This window comes from Trachypithecus francoisi, unplaced genomic scaffold (genome assembly GCF_009764315.1).
Source record: "Trachypithecus francoisi isolate TF-2019V2 unplaced genomic scaffold, Tfra_2.0 Lachesis_group10, whole genome shotgun sequence".
NCBI classification, from domain to species: Eukaryota; Metazoa; Chordata; class Mammalia; order Primates; family Cercopithecidae; genus Trachypithecus; species Trachypithecus francoisi.
In genome coordinates, this window is record NW_022681455.1 from 83,771,058 (window position 1) to 83,786,345 (window position 15,288).

The following is a 15,288-nucleotide window of genomic DNA, read 5'->3' on the forward strand; positions in this document are numbered from 1 at the left end:
CCATTTTGTTTTTTTTTTTTTTTTTTTTTTATTATACTTTAAGTTCTAGGGTACATGTGCATGACGTTTATATCATGTATAACTCCCCAATGCAATCCCTCCCTCCTCCCCCCTCCCCATGATAGGCCCCAGTGTGTGATGTTCCCCTTCCCGAGTCCAAGTGATCTCATTGTTCAGTTCCCACCTATGAGTGAGAACATGCGGTGTTTGGTTTTCTCTTCTTGTGATAGTTTGCTAAGAATGATGGTTTCCAGCTGCATCCATGTCCCTACAAAGGACGCAAACTCATCCTTTTTGATGGCTGCATAGTATTCCATGGTGTATATGTGCCACATTTTCTTAATCCAGTCTGTCACAGATGGACATTTGGGTTGATTCCAAGTCTTTGCTATTGTGAATAGTGCCGCAATAAACAAACGTGTGCATGTGTCTTTGTAGTAGAGTAATTTATAATCCTTTGGGTATATACCCAGTAGTGGGATGGCTGGGTCATATTTCTGGCTTTTTAAAAATAATTTTTCATCCCCTTTAACTGCATTTCTGTCTTCTTCTTATCCTACTTTAGGTGCTCCAGAGGCTGGTGGACCTGAGCGGAGGCTGGGACGCCCTGGTGGGCCCCGGGCCCTGGAAGGCGGGTCCCGGTGGCCGGTGGCCCAGAATGAGGCCAGCTCCCAGCATGCCCTGCAGCCGGACGCCAGCCCCTCGGCCAGCAGCAGTGGTGATAACGACCCAGTCATTCTTCAGGCATCCAAGGAGGAGCCTGGGAGTGGGACCATGCAGAGCAGCCCCTCCCCTGCTCACCCTCAGCTCCCAGTCCTACAGACACAGGTTTGAAAGTGGGGAGAGTTCCTTCTCTGCTTCTGCTTTGTGGATTGTTGGGTGTGAGGCAGAAGAAATGTGACGGGACTATTTGTGGAGAGTTTTGGAGAATCTATGGTGCTCGGGGGGCTCGGCTGTAGTGTGTCAGGTCTGTTGGATACTCACATTCCATTTAACATTAGTGTAATATCTCCAAGAGTGCAAAAGCTCCTCATTACCTGAAAGAGGTTGGATTAGGCTAGGTTGGAAATGGAGGTCTGGGCACCATGCTTTTAAGACTATACACTTTGAGAATAGTTTAACTTCTATCAGAACTGGAGTAGGATAAGCCTATGGATGATGTGTAGTGTTCATTCCTTTCTCATACCAAGGAAGAGTGTGGGGTAGGAAAAAAAAGCATGGCTTTTAAACACACATCTAGGTGTGTGTACAGTCAGCTTTCTTTTTATTTTAATTTTTTTAAACTTTTTTATAAAAAGGATTTCTTTATTGTGTCATCCTTGCATACGGGCCATGTTAATGTTTTCTGTATCCTCCCAGTTTTAGTATATGTGTTGCCAAAGTAAGCAGTACAGTAAGCTTTTTATGTTTATAAATTTGATAGTTATAATTTTCCTGAGAAACTGGGGAAATTTGTGACAGTCTTGTCATTTAGCTGAGGTTGGAATTTGAGTGGCGCAGTGTAAGGCTTATGTCCTGGAATGAATTTGTGAATTCCCTGAATATCCACATTTTAGTAGGACTTTTCCATTTTTTTCTTTTTTTTTTTTTTATGGATGGAGTCTCTTGCCGTCACCCAGGCTGGAGTGCAATGGCACGATCTCAGCTCACTGCAACCTCTGCCTCCCAAGTTCAAGCAGATCTCCCGCCTCAGCCTCGCGAGTAGCTGGGATTACAGGCACCCACCATCATACCTGGCTAATTTTTATATTTTTGTAGAGATGGGATTTCACCATGTTGACCAGGCTGGTCTTGAAATCCTGACCTCAGGCGATCCACCCACCTCGGCCTCCCAAAGTATTGAGAGTACGGGCGTGAGCCACCGGACCTGGCCTGTTTTCCTTTTCTTTTCTTTTCCTTTCCTTTCTTTTCTTTTCTCTTTTCTTTGCTTTGCTTTGCTTTTCCCCTCCCTCCCTCCTTCCCTCCTTCCCTCCTCCCTTCCTTCCTTTTCCTTTCTTTTCTTTCTTTTTCTTTCTCTTTCTGTCTTTCTTTCTTGCTGTCTTTCTTTCTGTCTTTCTTTGTTTCGAGTCTCGCTCTGTCACCAGGCTGAAATGCAGTGGCATGATCTCGGCTCACTGCAACCTCCACCTCCCCGGTTCAAGTGATTCTCCTGCCTCAGCCTCCCGAGTAGCTGGGGTTACAGGCATCCGCCACCACGCCCAGCTAATTTTCTGTATTTTTAGTAGAGATGGGGTTCACCATGTAGGTTAGGCTGGTCTCGAATTCCTGACCTCTGGTAATCCACCTGCCTCAACCTCAAAAAGTACTAGGATTACAGGTGTGAGCCACTGTGCCCAACCATGTCTGCCTTCCTTCCATCCGTCCGTCCGTCCAGACGTGGCGCAATCTTGGCTTACTACAACCTCTGCTTCCTGGTTCAAGCGATTCTCCTGCCTCAGACTCCTGAATAGCTGGGATTACAGGCTCGCGCTACCACACCTGGCTGATTTCTGTACTTTTAGGAGAGATGGGGTTTCACCATGTTGGTTAGGCTGGTCTGGAACTCCTGACCACATGATCCACCCGCCTCATCCTCCCAAAGTCCTGGGATTACAGGCGTGAGCCACTGAGCCTGGCTTCCATTTCTTAGTGCTTTTGGAGTACGTCGTAGAGTGATGTGTTGGGTGTTTGAGAACAGTGGCTATGCCTCCAGCCCTTGCCTGTCTAGTGAAGAGGTTAAGGTGGCTTGGGATTTTATTGGTGGCTGTTGAATTTAGTGGTAGCTCACATTTATTGCATAAGTGAATTTGCCACACTTGTGAAAATGGAGGGAAAATAGGGAGTTGTTTGTATGAATGAAATCACTGAGGCTCTGAAAGGATCAGAATTTGAAATCATATGCTATATATGTGTGTGTGTGTGTGTGTGTGGTTTTCTTTTTCCCCCGAGTCAGAGTCTTACTCTGTCATCCAAGCTGGAGTGCAATGGCGCGATCTCGGCTCACTGCAACCTCCGCCTCCCAGGTTCAAACGATTCTTGTGCCTGAACCTCCTGAGTAGCTGGGATTACAGGCTTCCGCCACCATGCCCAGCTAATTTTTACATTTTCAGTAGAGACGGGGTTTCGCCATGTTGGCCAAGTTGGTTTCAAACTCCTGACCTCAGGTGATCCACCCGCCTTGGCCTCCCAAAGTGCTGGGATCACAAGTGTGAGCCACCATCCCCGGCCTATATGGGTCTGTGTGTGTGTATATATACGTATACATACATATACACATATATACATATACATATTTACATGTTCTGAAGTTTGGGGACTGTGTAAATGTCAGGACATAATTCTTGCATGTCAAGCATCTATAAACTTGGCTTTGCCATCGGAGTCCCTTATTAAAACTTTATCCTAAACGTTTGTGTTTATGAAAATAAGATTTACACCTTATTCTACATAGTTTTTTCTTGTGAAGATGGAATGAAATAATGTACCTGAAACACTCAGCACAGTGCTAAGCATTTATTTTTGCCATCGTTTTCCACTTTTCTAGATGGTGTCGGACGGCATGACAGGCAGCAATCCTGTGTCCCCTGCCTCATCCAGTTCCCCAGCCTCTAGTGGGGCAGGCGGCATCTCCCCCCAGCACATAGCTCAAGATTCCTCCCTGGATGGACCTCCAGGACCCCCAGATGGTGCCACAGTGCCCCTGGAGGGGTTCAGCTTATCTCAGGCTGCTGACCTGGCTAACAAGGGCCCGAAGTGGGAGAAGAGCCATGCCGAAATCGCGGAACAGGCCAAGCATGTACGTATTAGGAAGGCTCATGAAGATTCTTGGGAGTCATGTTTACTAAACTCCCACGTCCTCTTGAGTATTTTAGGTTTCTTTTCTTTTTTGTCATGGATTTAGGATATAGGTTCTGCCTTAACGTATATGATTGTGAGCAAATTGCTGAATACTGAGTCTCATTTTTCTTGCTGTAAATAAAAAAGGAATGATATAATAATTTGTAGGATATTAGGAGGTTTAAATTATAGGAGCAAGGCCGAGTGCAGTGGCTCACACCTGTAATCCCAGCACTTTGGGGGGCTGAGACAGGCAGATCTCTTGAGCTCGGGAGTTCGAGACCAGACTGGGCAATGTGGTGAAACCTTATCTCTGTAAAAAGTACAAAAAATTGTCTGGGCATAGTGGCACATGCCTGTAGCAGTCCCAGCCACCCAGGAGCCTGAGTTGAGGATCACCTGAGCCCAGGAGGTCAGGGCTGCAGTGAGCCATGATTATGCCACTGCACTCCAACCTGAGCAGCCGAGTAAGATCCTGTCTCAAAAAAAAAAAAAAAAAACGGAACAAAGGAGAAAATAAACGTGAAAGCACTTTGTAAGCTGTGATGCTCTTAAAATTTACTGGTTTCTACTTATTTCTGTCCTGCAGTCTGTGTTACATTTATCCAGTGGTAAGTGTGGTCTCTGGGCCAGCAGCATTAGCATCACCTGGGAACTTAGTAAAAACACAAATTCTCTGTCAGGCGGGATGGCTTATGCCTGTAATCCCAGCACTTTGGGAGGCTGAGGTGGGTGGATCACCGGAAGTCAGGAGTTCAAGACCATCCTGGCCAATGTGGCCAAACCCTGTCGCTACTAAAAATACAAAAATTAGCCTGGCGTGGTGGTGCAGGCCTGTAGTCCTAGCTACTCAGGAAGCTGAGGCAGGAGAATTGCTTGAACCAGGGAGGCAGAGGTTGCAGTGAGCTGAGATGATGCCACTGCACGCCAGCCTGGGTAACAATGAGACTCCTTCTCTAAAAAAAAAAAAAAAAAAAGACGCAAATTCTTGGTACTCCTCACCCACTGACCCATTTGAAACTATGAGGGTAGGGCCCAGCAATCTGCTTTTATTTTTTATTTTATTTATTTATTTATTTTTGAGACAGTCTCACTCTGTCACCCAGGCCGGACTGCAGTGGCACGATCTCGGGTCACTGCAAGTTCGGCCTGCCAGGTTCATGGTCATTCTCTTGCCTCAGCCTCCCAAGTAAGGGACTACAGGCGCCTGCCCCCGAGCCCGGGTAATTTTTTTGTATTTTTAGTAGAGACAGGGTTTCACCATGTTGGCCAGGATGGTCTCAATCTCCTGACCTCGTGATCTGCCTACCTCAGCCTCCCGAAGTGCTGAGATTACAGGCGTGAGCCACCATGCACGGCCTATTTTATTTTATTTTATTTATTTGTTTATTTTGAGATGGAGCCTTGCTCTGTCTCCAGGCTGGAGTGCAGTGGCGCAATCTCGGTTCACTGCAACCTCTGTCTCCTGGGTTCAAGTGATTCTTCTGCTTCAGCCTCCCTAGTAGCTGGGACTACAGGCGTGCACTGCCATGCTCAGCTAATTTTTTGTATTTTTAATAGAGACGGAATTTCACCATATTGGCAGGATGGTCTCGATCTCTGTGATCTGCCAGCTTCAGCCTCTCAAAGTGCTGGGATTACAGGTGTGAGCCACTCTACCTGGCCGCAATCTGTTTTGTTTTGTTTTGTTTTTCTTGAGACGGAGTCTCGCTCTTTCGCCTAGGCTGGAGTGCAGTGGCGTGATCTTGGCTCACTGCAAGCTCCACCTCCCGGGTTCACACCATTCTCCTTCCTCAGCCTCCTGAGTAGCTGGGACTACAGGCGCCCGCCACCACGCTCAGCTAATTTTTTGTGTTTTTAGTAAAGACGGAGTTTAACTGTTTTAGCCAGGATGGTCTTGATCTCCTGACCTAATCTGCCCGCCTTGGTCTCCCAAAGTGCTGGGATTATAGGCGTGAGTGCAATCTGTTTCTAAAAGTCCTCCAGATGATTCTGGTGTCTGCTCAAGTTTGAGAGCAGCTGGTTTAATATACACGTCTTTCTTAATGTTTACTTCACTATCAGGCCATTTAGTTCTGTCTCATCTCTGGCTGTCATTTTCTCTGATTTAGTGTTTTTTTTTTTTTTTTTTTTTGAGACGGAGTCTCGCTCTGTTGCCCAGGCTGGAGTGCAGTGGCCGGATCTCAGCTCAGTGCAAGCTCCGCCTCCCAGGTTCACGCCATTCTCCTGCCTCAGCCTCCCGAGTGGCTGGGACTACAGGCGCCTGCCACCTCGCCCGGCTAGTTTTTTGTATTTTTTAGTAGAGACAGGGTTTCACCGTGTTAGCCAGGATGGTCTCGATCTGCTGACCTCGTGATCCGCCCGTCTCGGCCTTCTGATTTAGTTTTTATCAGGAAAGGACAGAAATAACAAAGGCAGAGGCTGGGTGTGGTGGTTTTTGCCTATAATCTGAGCATTTTGGGAATCCCAGGCAGGCGGACTGCTTGAGCCCAGGAGTTCCAGACCAGCCTTGACGTGAAAACTCGTCCCTACAAGAAATACGAAAAAAATGAGCTGGGCATGGGTTGCACGTGCCTATAGTCTCAGCTACTTGAACGGCTGAGTTGGGAAGATAACCTGAGCCTAGGCAACAGAGTGAGACCCAGAAAAATGTCACCCAGATTTCTGAGTGAGATTCAGAAAAATAACAAGGCAGTTGTCCTGAATTTTTTGAGTCATCTCTGTCAAAAAAATTTTAAATGCTTTTTTTATAAAAGACAATCAGTGTAGAAACTTTAGTAAAAATGACCAATTTTTTACACCTAACAAGTGTTAAACATTTCCTGTATAATGTTTCATGTTTTTTACATAAACACATGCATTTTTACCAAAGTGGTATTTTTAAAAACAACTGTGTCAGTTATAGCATGTTTCTAAGCTTAATGCATCATAAACATACTCTGAGTAAGTAGAATGCTATGATGATGATAATCCCTTGTATCTAGAATCAAGAGGGAAGTATGTGTTCCTTACTCCTCTGGGACGCTCCCCTTGGGATATGTTTTCCCAAGTCTCTTCTATGTCTATGGGGTGTGGAGATTGTGTTAAATAATGGAAAGTGCATGAAATTTGCTGTCTGGAGTCCTCAGACCTATTTTTGATTGCCATCTTCTGTTACTTTCTAGCTGTGTGATCTTGGGCAAATCACTTAATCTCCCTGATCTGTTGTCCCTCTTCTGAAGAGAGTATGGTACCTTGCCTGTAGGTTTGGTATGTGGACTAAGCATAAGCATAACACAATCAGCCCACTTAGTGTTCAGGAATTCAGCCGTGGCAGTGAGATGGAGTGTGTGTTTAGAACTGTTGATTGATCTGGCTCTCCCTGATTAGGAGGCTGAGATCGAGACTCGGATTGCTGAGCTGCGGAAGGAGGGTTTCTGGTCACTGAAGAGGCTGCCTAAGGTGCCAGAGCCCCCTCGCCCCAAAGGTCACTGGGACTATCTGTGCGAAGAGATGCAGTGGCTCTCTGCTGACTTTGCTCAGGAGCGCCGTTGGAAACGGGGTGTGGCCCGTAAGGTAGGTCTTCCACTGGGACTACGTCTTCCTTTTCCTTTTCAGGTTTGTGCTTTCGCTTGAAAGGTGGGTTAGTTGGAAGGTGACCGAACAGAATGGTGTAGGCATTAGGAGGCAAGCTCTTGACTTTCCAGATTTCTTGGCCTTGATTATTTTCTTTGGCTTTGGGTGGGGAAGTCTGGCTTTGAGTGTTTTCACCCTGGGTTTTCATTCCCACAGGTGGTGCGCATGGTGATCCGGCACCACGAGGAGCAGCGGCAGAAAGAGGAACGGGCCCGGAGGGAGGAGCAGGCCAAGCTGCGTCGAATCGCTTCCACCATAGCCAAGGATGTCAGGCAGTTCTGGAGCAATGTGGAGAAGGTAGACAGTGGGGATCAGGAAAGGGAAATGGCCTTGGATTAGATTGGTAGATGGCATGGTAGTAGGAATTATCAAAACTTCTTGAGGGAGTATATATAATTTCAGGCAACTCTAATGATGTTTATGTTGTGTGGATAAAAAAGTATAGTGGCAAAATATGGTTCTTTCTTTGGTGATTGTTAATAATTCTTGACAGCTCTGGGCCACCTGTCCCTTGCAGGGCATTTAGCATGTGTTTACTAAAATGTATTTGTGCCACTTACGTGCTTAAATTCTGCCAAAGTTCCCACTGCCCGTATAGTAAGTTGTAATTATTTCTTTTTTTTTTTTTTGAGACGGAGTCTCGCTCTGTCGCCCAGGCTGGAGTGCAGTGGCGCGATCTCGGCTCACTGCAAGCTCCGCCTCCCAGGTTCCCGCCATTCTTCTGCCTCAGCCTCCCGAGTAGCTGGGACGACAGGCACCCGCCACCTCGCCCGGCTAGTTTTTTTTTTTGTATTTTTTTAGTAGAGACGGGGTTTCACCGTGTTAGCCAGGATGGTCTCGATCTCCTGACCTAGTGATCCACCTGTCTCGGCCTCCCAAAGTGCTGGGATTACAGGCTTGAGCCACCGCGCCTGGCTAATTATTTCTTAAGTACTACCTGGATTCCATCTATATTCTCCGTCTTGCCTCCTGCCATGTTCTTTTCTTCTCCCTTCCACTCCACACCCATCTTTCTTTTGTATGTCTCTGGCCATTTACACATGGACTTTATGCTGCTGGGAATGCCTTTTTCCTCATGTGTACTTAGGGAACAGCTACCTATTTTTTAGTTGTCTTGGACAGGGTCTTGCTGTGTGGCCTAGGCTGGAGTGCAGTGGTACGATCATGGCTTACTGCATCCTCAACCTCCTGGGCTCACGCAATCTTCCTGCTTCAGCCTCCCAAGTATCTGGGACTACAGGCACGTGCTAGCACATCTTGCTAATTAAGAAAAAAATTTTTTTTTTTTTTTTTGAGACGGAGTCTCGCTCTGTCGCCCAGGCTGAAGTGCAGTGGCCGGATCTCAGCTCACTGCAAGCTCCACCTCCCAGGTTTACGCCATTCTCCTGCCTCAGCCTCCCGAGTAGCTGGGACTACAGGCGCTGCCACCTCGCCCGGCTAGTTTTTGTATTTTTTTTTTTTTTTTTAACTTTTTTTTTTTTTTTTTTTTTTTTTTTTTTTTTTTTTTTGAGGTGGAGTCTCGCTCTGTCGCCTGGACTGGAGTGCAGTGGCCAGATCTCAGCTCACTGCAAGCTCCGCCTCCCAGGTTCACGCCATTCTCCTGCCTCAGCCTCCTGAGTAGCTGGGACTACAGGCGCCCGCCACCTCGCCCGGCTCGTTTTTGTATTTTTAGTAGAGATGGGGTTTCACCGTGTTAGCCAGGATGGTCTCGATCTCCTGACCTCGTGATCCGCCCATCTCGGCCTCCCAAAGTGCTGGGATTACAGGCTTGAGCCACCGCGCCCGGCCTTTGTATTTTTTAGTAGAGACGGAGTTTCACCATGTTAGCCAGGATGGTCTCGATCTCCTGACTTCGTGATCCACCCGTCTCAGCCTCCCAAAGTGCTGGGATTACAGGCTTGAGCCACCGCGCCCGGCCAAGAAAAAAATTTAAAAAAAAATTTTTTTTTTTAAATTTTTTTGGGAAACAGTCTCGCCCCGTCACCCAGGGCAGTGGCGCAATCTTGGCTTACAATCTTGGCTTACTGCAGCCTCTGCCTCCTGAGCTCAAGTGATTCTCCTGCCTCACTCTCCGGAGTAGCTGGGATTACAGGCATGTGCTACCATGTCTGGCTAATTTTTGTATTTTTAGTAGAGACAGGGTTTTGTCATGTTGGCCAGGCTGGTCTTGAACTCCTGACCTCAGGTTATCCACCTGCCCCGGCCTCTCAAAGTGCTGGGATTATAGGCGTGAGCCACCGCACCTGGCTTAAAAATATTTTTTTGTGGAGACAAGGTCTCGCTGTTACACACCAAGCTGATCTTGAATTCCTAGGCTCAAGGGATCTTCTCGCTTTGACTTCCCAAAGTGTGAGCCACGATGCCTGGCTTCACCTACCTGTTTTTTTTTTGTTTTTGAGATGGAGTCTCACTTTGTTCCCAGGGTAGAGTGCAGTGGTTCAGTCTGGGCTCACCGCAACCTTTGCCTCCCAGGTTCAAGCAATTCTCCTGCCTCTGCCTCCCGAGTAGCTGAGATTACAGGCGCCCACCACCAAGCCTGGCTAATTTCTGTATTTTTAGTAGAGATGGGGGGTTTCACCATGTTGGTCAGGCTGGTCTCGAACTCCTCACCTCCTGTGATCCTCCCACTTCAGCCTTCCAAAGTGCTGAGAATACAGGCATGAGTCACTGTGCCCAGCCCACCTGCCTACTTTTTGAGATCCAATTCCAGCTGGGTGTAGTGATGCATGCCTGTAGTTCTACCTATGTGGGAGGGCAAGGCAGGAGGATCATTGGAGCCCAGGAGTTTGACACCAACCTGGCCAACGTAGTGAGACCTCATCTCTTCAAAAAAAATCATATTGCAAACCTTCCCTCCACCTGAGGCTAAGCTGGCTCTTCTTCCTGCATGCTCCCTTTGTGCTTCCTTTAGACCATAATAAGCCCCGAAGGTTATTTAGCCTTACTCTCCTAAGAGGCCAGCCCAGGATCTGGTTAAAGAAGGCCTCCCTAAACATCAGGTAAAAGTACCTAAATAAATGGTTATCTTGGTGAGCAGTCCCTTTCACATCTGTGGCAGGTGGTGCAATTCAAGCAACAGTCCCGGCTTGAGGAAAAGCGCAAAAAAGCCCTGGACCTGCATTTGGACTTCATTGTCGGGCAAACTGAAAAGTACTCGGACCTTCTGTCTCAGAGCCTCAACCAGCCATTAGCCTCCAGCAAAGCAGGCTCTTCGCCTTGCCTCGGCTCTTCCTCAGCTGCCTCCAGTCCTCCACCCCCTGCTTCCCGTCTGGATGATGAAGGTGTGTGTTCTCTTTGGCCCTGTTACTCCTCCTCGTGTACCCTTTCCAGAGCTGAAAAACCCACCCTGTGGCTTGCAGGGCCCGTGGACTTTGTGACCTTGTTCTCCTGCTATAGATGGGGACTTTCAACCCCAAGAGGAGGAGGAAGAGGACGATGAGGAAACGATTGAGGTTGAAGAACAGCAGGAAGGCAATGATGCAGAGGCCCAGAGGCGTGAGATTGAGCTGCTTCGCCGTGAGGGAGAATTGCCACTGGAAGAGCTGCTCCGTTCCCTTCCCCCTCAACTACTGGAAGGGCCTTCCAGCCCCTCTCAAACCCTCTCATCTCATGATAGTGACACCCGAGATGGGCCTGAAGAAGGTGCTGAAGAAGAGCCCCCTCAGGTGTTGGAGGTATAGGCAGAAGGAGCAGAGGGGAGGGTTCAGAGGGGGAGCAGAGGGAGAGGTTCAGGATCTGAGTTTGGGGCTATGAGGTTGGTTATGGGTTTGGAGAGTTCTACCTAGTAATGGACATTTGGGCTCTTCTTTGGGGATGACTGGGGAAGAATCTGTTTGGGGCAAGTTGCATTTTGTGATTGGCAGGTTTTGGCGCTATAGTGGAAGAGTGTATTGCTCTTTACTCTTTAAATTACTATGTGGTCTTGAAAAAGTACTTGCTCTGACCGTTACTTGCCACTTCTCTGAACGTGCCCTAATATTCCCTTATTGGCCTTATAGGTTGGAAGCTGGCATGGTACCCTTAAGTCTTTTCTGTTTCTCCGTATGTCCCAAGTGCATGGAGATGTGTTGGGTAACTTTCTTTGTTACCTGGCACTTTCCCAGGTCCTTCCCCAGGCGGTGGGGCCAGGATTTGGTAGCTGGTGCTGAGAGAAAACCCTTGATTGTATTCTTGCCCTGGGATTGTACCAGTGGCAGCTGTCACTCAATGGGATAGAGATTCTTTTTCAAGTTTGTGCCATTCTTCTGCTACTCTAACCTTAGACCCTTTCCTTTTTTATCTTTTGCCGTACAGGTAAAGCCTCCACCCTCTGCTGTCACACAGCGCAACAAACGGCCTTGGCATCCAGAGGAAGATGATGAAGAGTTTACTGCCAATGAGGAGGAAGGTCAGGGCTGTTCTGTTTGTCTTATTGCCACTTACCCCTTGAATGAATTCTCTGGACCTAACATTTCAGTCTTTCTCATCTGTTTCATTTGGACTGGGTCCTGTGCCTCTAGCCTCTATCCCTATTGATCCTGCTTCTGTCTCTTTCCTAGCGGAGGATGAAGAGGACACTATAGCGGCTGAGGAACAGTTGGAAGGGGAGGTGGATCATGCCGTGGAGCTGAGCGAGTTGGCTCGAGAAGGTGACGTTCACCAGACATTTTACTAAGCATCCACTTGGTGTCTGCCCTGTGCAGTACCAAGGATAAAGAGATGAATAAGGCAGTTTGTATCTACCCTGGAGGAATTCCATGTCTAACGACTACGACAGACTTGTAAACGAATAATGATTAGAAAGTGATGAGTGCTTATGATAGAAGTTTAAATGGTGATGTGGGAGTGAAATGGAGGGAAGAGCTAGTGTAAGAAGATATTGGCAGTATCTGACATGGACCTTGAGAGGCTCACCAGGTTGATAATGTTCTTCCCACTTCACATGGTACATCCCCCAGGTTGTGGGGCTTGGTTTTGCTAGCTGCTGCTGAAAGTAAGCTCTTTTGCCTCCCCTCAGACCTGGGCCTAGCAGTATCTACAGAGACCTAGGTAAAATTAATTGGTACCACTCAGACCTCCCCGTCTCCCTCCCTTCAGAGTAGCCAAAAGCTTCCCTTTTATTTCTCTTCCAGGTGAGCTTTCCATGGAGGAGCTATTGCAGCAGTATGCAGGAGCCTATGCCCCAGGCTCTGGGAGCAGTGATGATGAGGATGAAGATGAGGTTGATGCTAATAGCTCTGACTGTGAACCAGAGGGGGCTGTGGAAGCGGAAGAAGCTCCTCAGGAGGATAGTAGCAGTCAGTCAGGTGAATATGTGGTCATGAAGCAGGAGCTGGGGAGGGTGGCCATTGGAGGAGCAGGTATGGTGAGCAGTAAGCCTTGGTCTTACACTTTAGACTCTGTGGAGGACCAGAGTGAAGATGAGGAAGATGAACATTCAGAGGAGGAAGAAACAAGTGGAAGTTCAGCATCAGAGGAATCTGAGTCTGAAGAGTCTGAGGATGCCCAATCACAGAGCCAAGCAGATGAAGAGGAGGAAGATGATGATTTTGGGGTGGAGTACTTGCTTGCCAGGGATGAAGAGCGGAGTGAGGCAGATGCAGGCAGTGGGCCTCCCACTCCAGGGCCCACCACTACTCTAGGTCCAAAGAAAGAAATTACTGACATTGCTGCAGCAGCTGAAAGTCTCCAGCCCAAGGGTTACACGCTGGCCACTACCCAGGTATTCCCAGGTTCTGGCCTCTCCTTTCTCATGTCTTGACTTTTCTCGTGTCCCCACGATAAATGCCTCATTTCCATTGTGTTACCTCTTTTTCCTCTCTGCCAGGTAAAGACGCCCATCCCGCTGCTTCTGCGCGGCCAGCTCCGGGAGTACCAGCACATTGGGCTAGACTGGCTGGTTACCATGTATGAGAAGAAGCTTAATGGCATTCTTGCTGATGAGATGGGGCTTGGGAAGACCATCCAGACCATCTCCCTGCTTGCCCACTTGGCTTGTGAGAAAGGTAAGTAGGCAAGGCCCCTTCTTTTGTGCCCTTAGTCTAGCTCCCTGGGGAGCTTGTTAGCGATGACTCCAGCTTCATTGACTCCTGCTTCATTGACTCCGGTCATTAACTGTATAGAGAGGACAGTGTAGGTGCTAGGATTCCTAGGAAGGGCCAGAGGGTGGTCAGGGTTATAACTGAGGAGTCGGAACCACAGAATTTACATTTCCTTACCATCTCTCATTTTTTTGTCAAACAGGTAACTGGGGTCCCCATTTAATCATTGTTCCCACCAGCGTGATGTTGAACTGGGAAATGGAGTTGAAACGGTGGTGCCCCAGCTTTAAAATCCTCACTTACTATGGAGCCCAGAAAGAGAGGAAGCTCAAGCGGCAGGTTCGATCTTTCATGTGATCACTTTCCCCCCATTGATGCCTCCTTTGTTTTTAAGCCCTTTCCTCAGTTGAATTCCTTTCCCTCCACTTTCTTTTCTTTCTTTTTTTTTTTTTAATTGTTAAATTTCTTGCAAAGATAGAGATGGGTCTCGCTATGTTAACCAAGCTGGCCTTGAACACATGGGCTCGAGATCCTCCCACCTTTGCCTCCCAAAGTACTGAGACTATAGCGGTGAGCCACCGAGCCCAGGCCCCTCCTCTTTCTGTCGCTCCATTTTTTTGCTGGGACTTTCTCTTTTCTTCCAACCTGATTTCTGTCCTTTGAGGAGTTTAGCATGTCTTCCCTTTCCTCTCTTTTCTTTTCATCCCACTATCTGCTACTTTCTGTCTTTGATCCTTCAGGGCTGGACCAAGCCCAATGCCTTCCATGTTTGTATCACATCTTACAAGCTGGTGCTGCAGGACCACCAGGCCTTCCGCCGCAAGAATTGGCGCTATCTCATTCTGGATGAGGCGCAGAACATCAAGAACTTCAAGTCACAGCGCTGGCAGTCACTCCTCAACTTCAACAGGTGGAGATGGAGATGGGGATTCATGGGAGGGTTGACTTGGCTTGAAGGGAGGGCTGCCTGGGTTGAGGAATGTATCAGAATGCTCAGAGGGTTGGGAGCTGCTGACCATCCTCCCTCTGATTCTCTCTGTCTCTTTGCAGCCAGAGGCGCCTGCTCCTGACAGGAACTCCCTTGCAGAACAGCCTCATGGAGCTGTGGTCCTTGATGCACTTTTTGATGCCCCATGTCTTCCAGTCTCATCGCGAGTTCAAGGAGTGGTTCTCTAATCCCCTAACTGGCATGATTGAGGGCAGCCAAGAGTATAATGAAGGTCTTGTCAAACGCCTCCACAAGGTAGGGCCTGCAACAGTTTGTCAGGGTATTGGGAATGGTGAGGAAGCATTCCTGGGCACCTGGGCAGTGCCTAGGAAACCCTTGGGGAGAGGGAAGTCAGTGCCAGGCTGAACTCACTCAGTTGTCAAGCTGCAGTGTTGTAGTGACTACCCATTGCCAGATTGAATGACCTCATCTTAGTCATCAATTCTGTTTTTTTTTTTTTGGACGGAGTCTCGATCTGTTGCCCAGGCTGGAGTGCAGTGTCTCGATCTCCACTCACTGCAAGCTCTGCCTCCCGGGTTCACGCCGTTCTCCTGCCTCAGCCTCCCGAGTGGTTAGTAGCTAGGCGCCCGCCACGACTCCCAGCTAATTTTTTGTATTTTTAGTAGAGACGGGGTTTCACCGTGTTAACCAGGATGGTCTCAATCTCCTGACCTCTTGTTCCGTCTGCCTCGGTCTCCCGAAGTGCTGGAATTACAGGTGTGAGCCACTGTGCCTGGCCTCTTTTTTTTGTTTATTTTTGTGACAGAGTCTCACTCTGTCCCGCAGGCTGGAGTGCAGTGGTGTGATCTGGCTCATTGCAGCAACCTCCACCTCCCGGGTTCAAGCGAT

At 48.2% G+C, this 15,288-nt stretch overlaps 1 protein-coding gene, 1 non-coding gene and 1 pseudogene across 2 annotated transcripts in view; 2 read left to right on the plus strand and 1 right to left on the minus strand.

Annotated features, from left to right (window-relative positions):
* Positions 1–15,288, plus strand: part of SRCAP (Snf2 related CREBBP activator protein) — a 44,224-nt gene that overhangs the window by 2,656 nt on the left and 26,280 nt on the right. The window contains exons 3-16 of the mRNA XM_033218160.1: positions 566–828; positions 3,524–3,775; positions 7,186–7,371; positions 7,588–7,728; positions 10,490–10,712; positions 10,828–11,105; positions 11,725–11,818; positions 11,970–12,059; positions 12,543–12,716; positions 12,807–13,132; positions 13,238–13,415; positions 13,654–13,790; positions 14,192–14,361; positions 14,502–14,694. Of these exons, the coding sequence (XP_033074051.1) occupies positions 775–828; positions 3,524–3,775; positions 7,186–7,371; positions 7,588–7,728; positions 10,490–10,712; positions 10,828–11,105; positions 11,725–11,818; positions 11,970–12,059; positions 12,543–12,716; positions 12,807–13,132; positions 13,238–13,415; positions 13,654–13,790; positions 14,192–14,361; positions 14,502–14,694 (2,496 nt within the window). The 5' untranslated portion in view covers positions 566–774. The remainder of the gene's footprint in view (positions 1–565; positions 829–3,523; positions 3,776–7,185; positions 7,372–7,587; positions 7,729–10,489; positions 10,713–10,827; positions 11,106–11,724; positions 11,819–11,969; positions 12,060–12,542; positions 12,717–12,806; positions 13,133–13,237; positions 13,416–13,653; positions 13,791–14,191; positions 14,362–14,501; positions 14,695–15,288) is intronic.
* On the minus strand, positions 1,291–1,387 carry LOC117088856 (annotated as a pseudogene).
* LOC117088892 lies at positions 11,520–11,648 on the plus strand. Its single transcript, XR_004439408.1, has one exon. It is a non-coding gene; the product is annotated as a small nucleolar RNA SNORA30/SNORA37 family (small nucleolar RNA).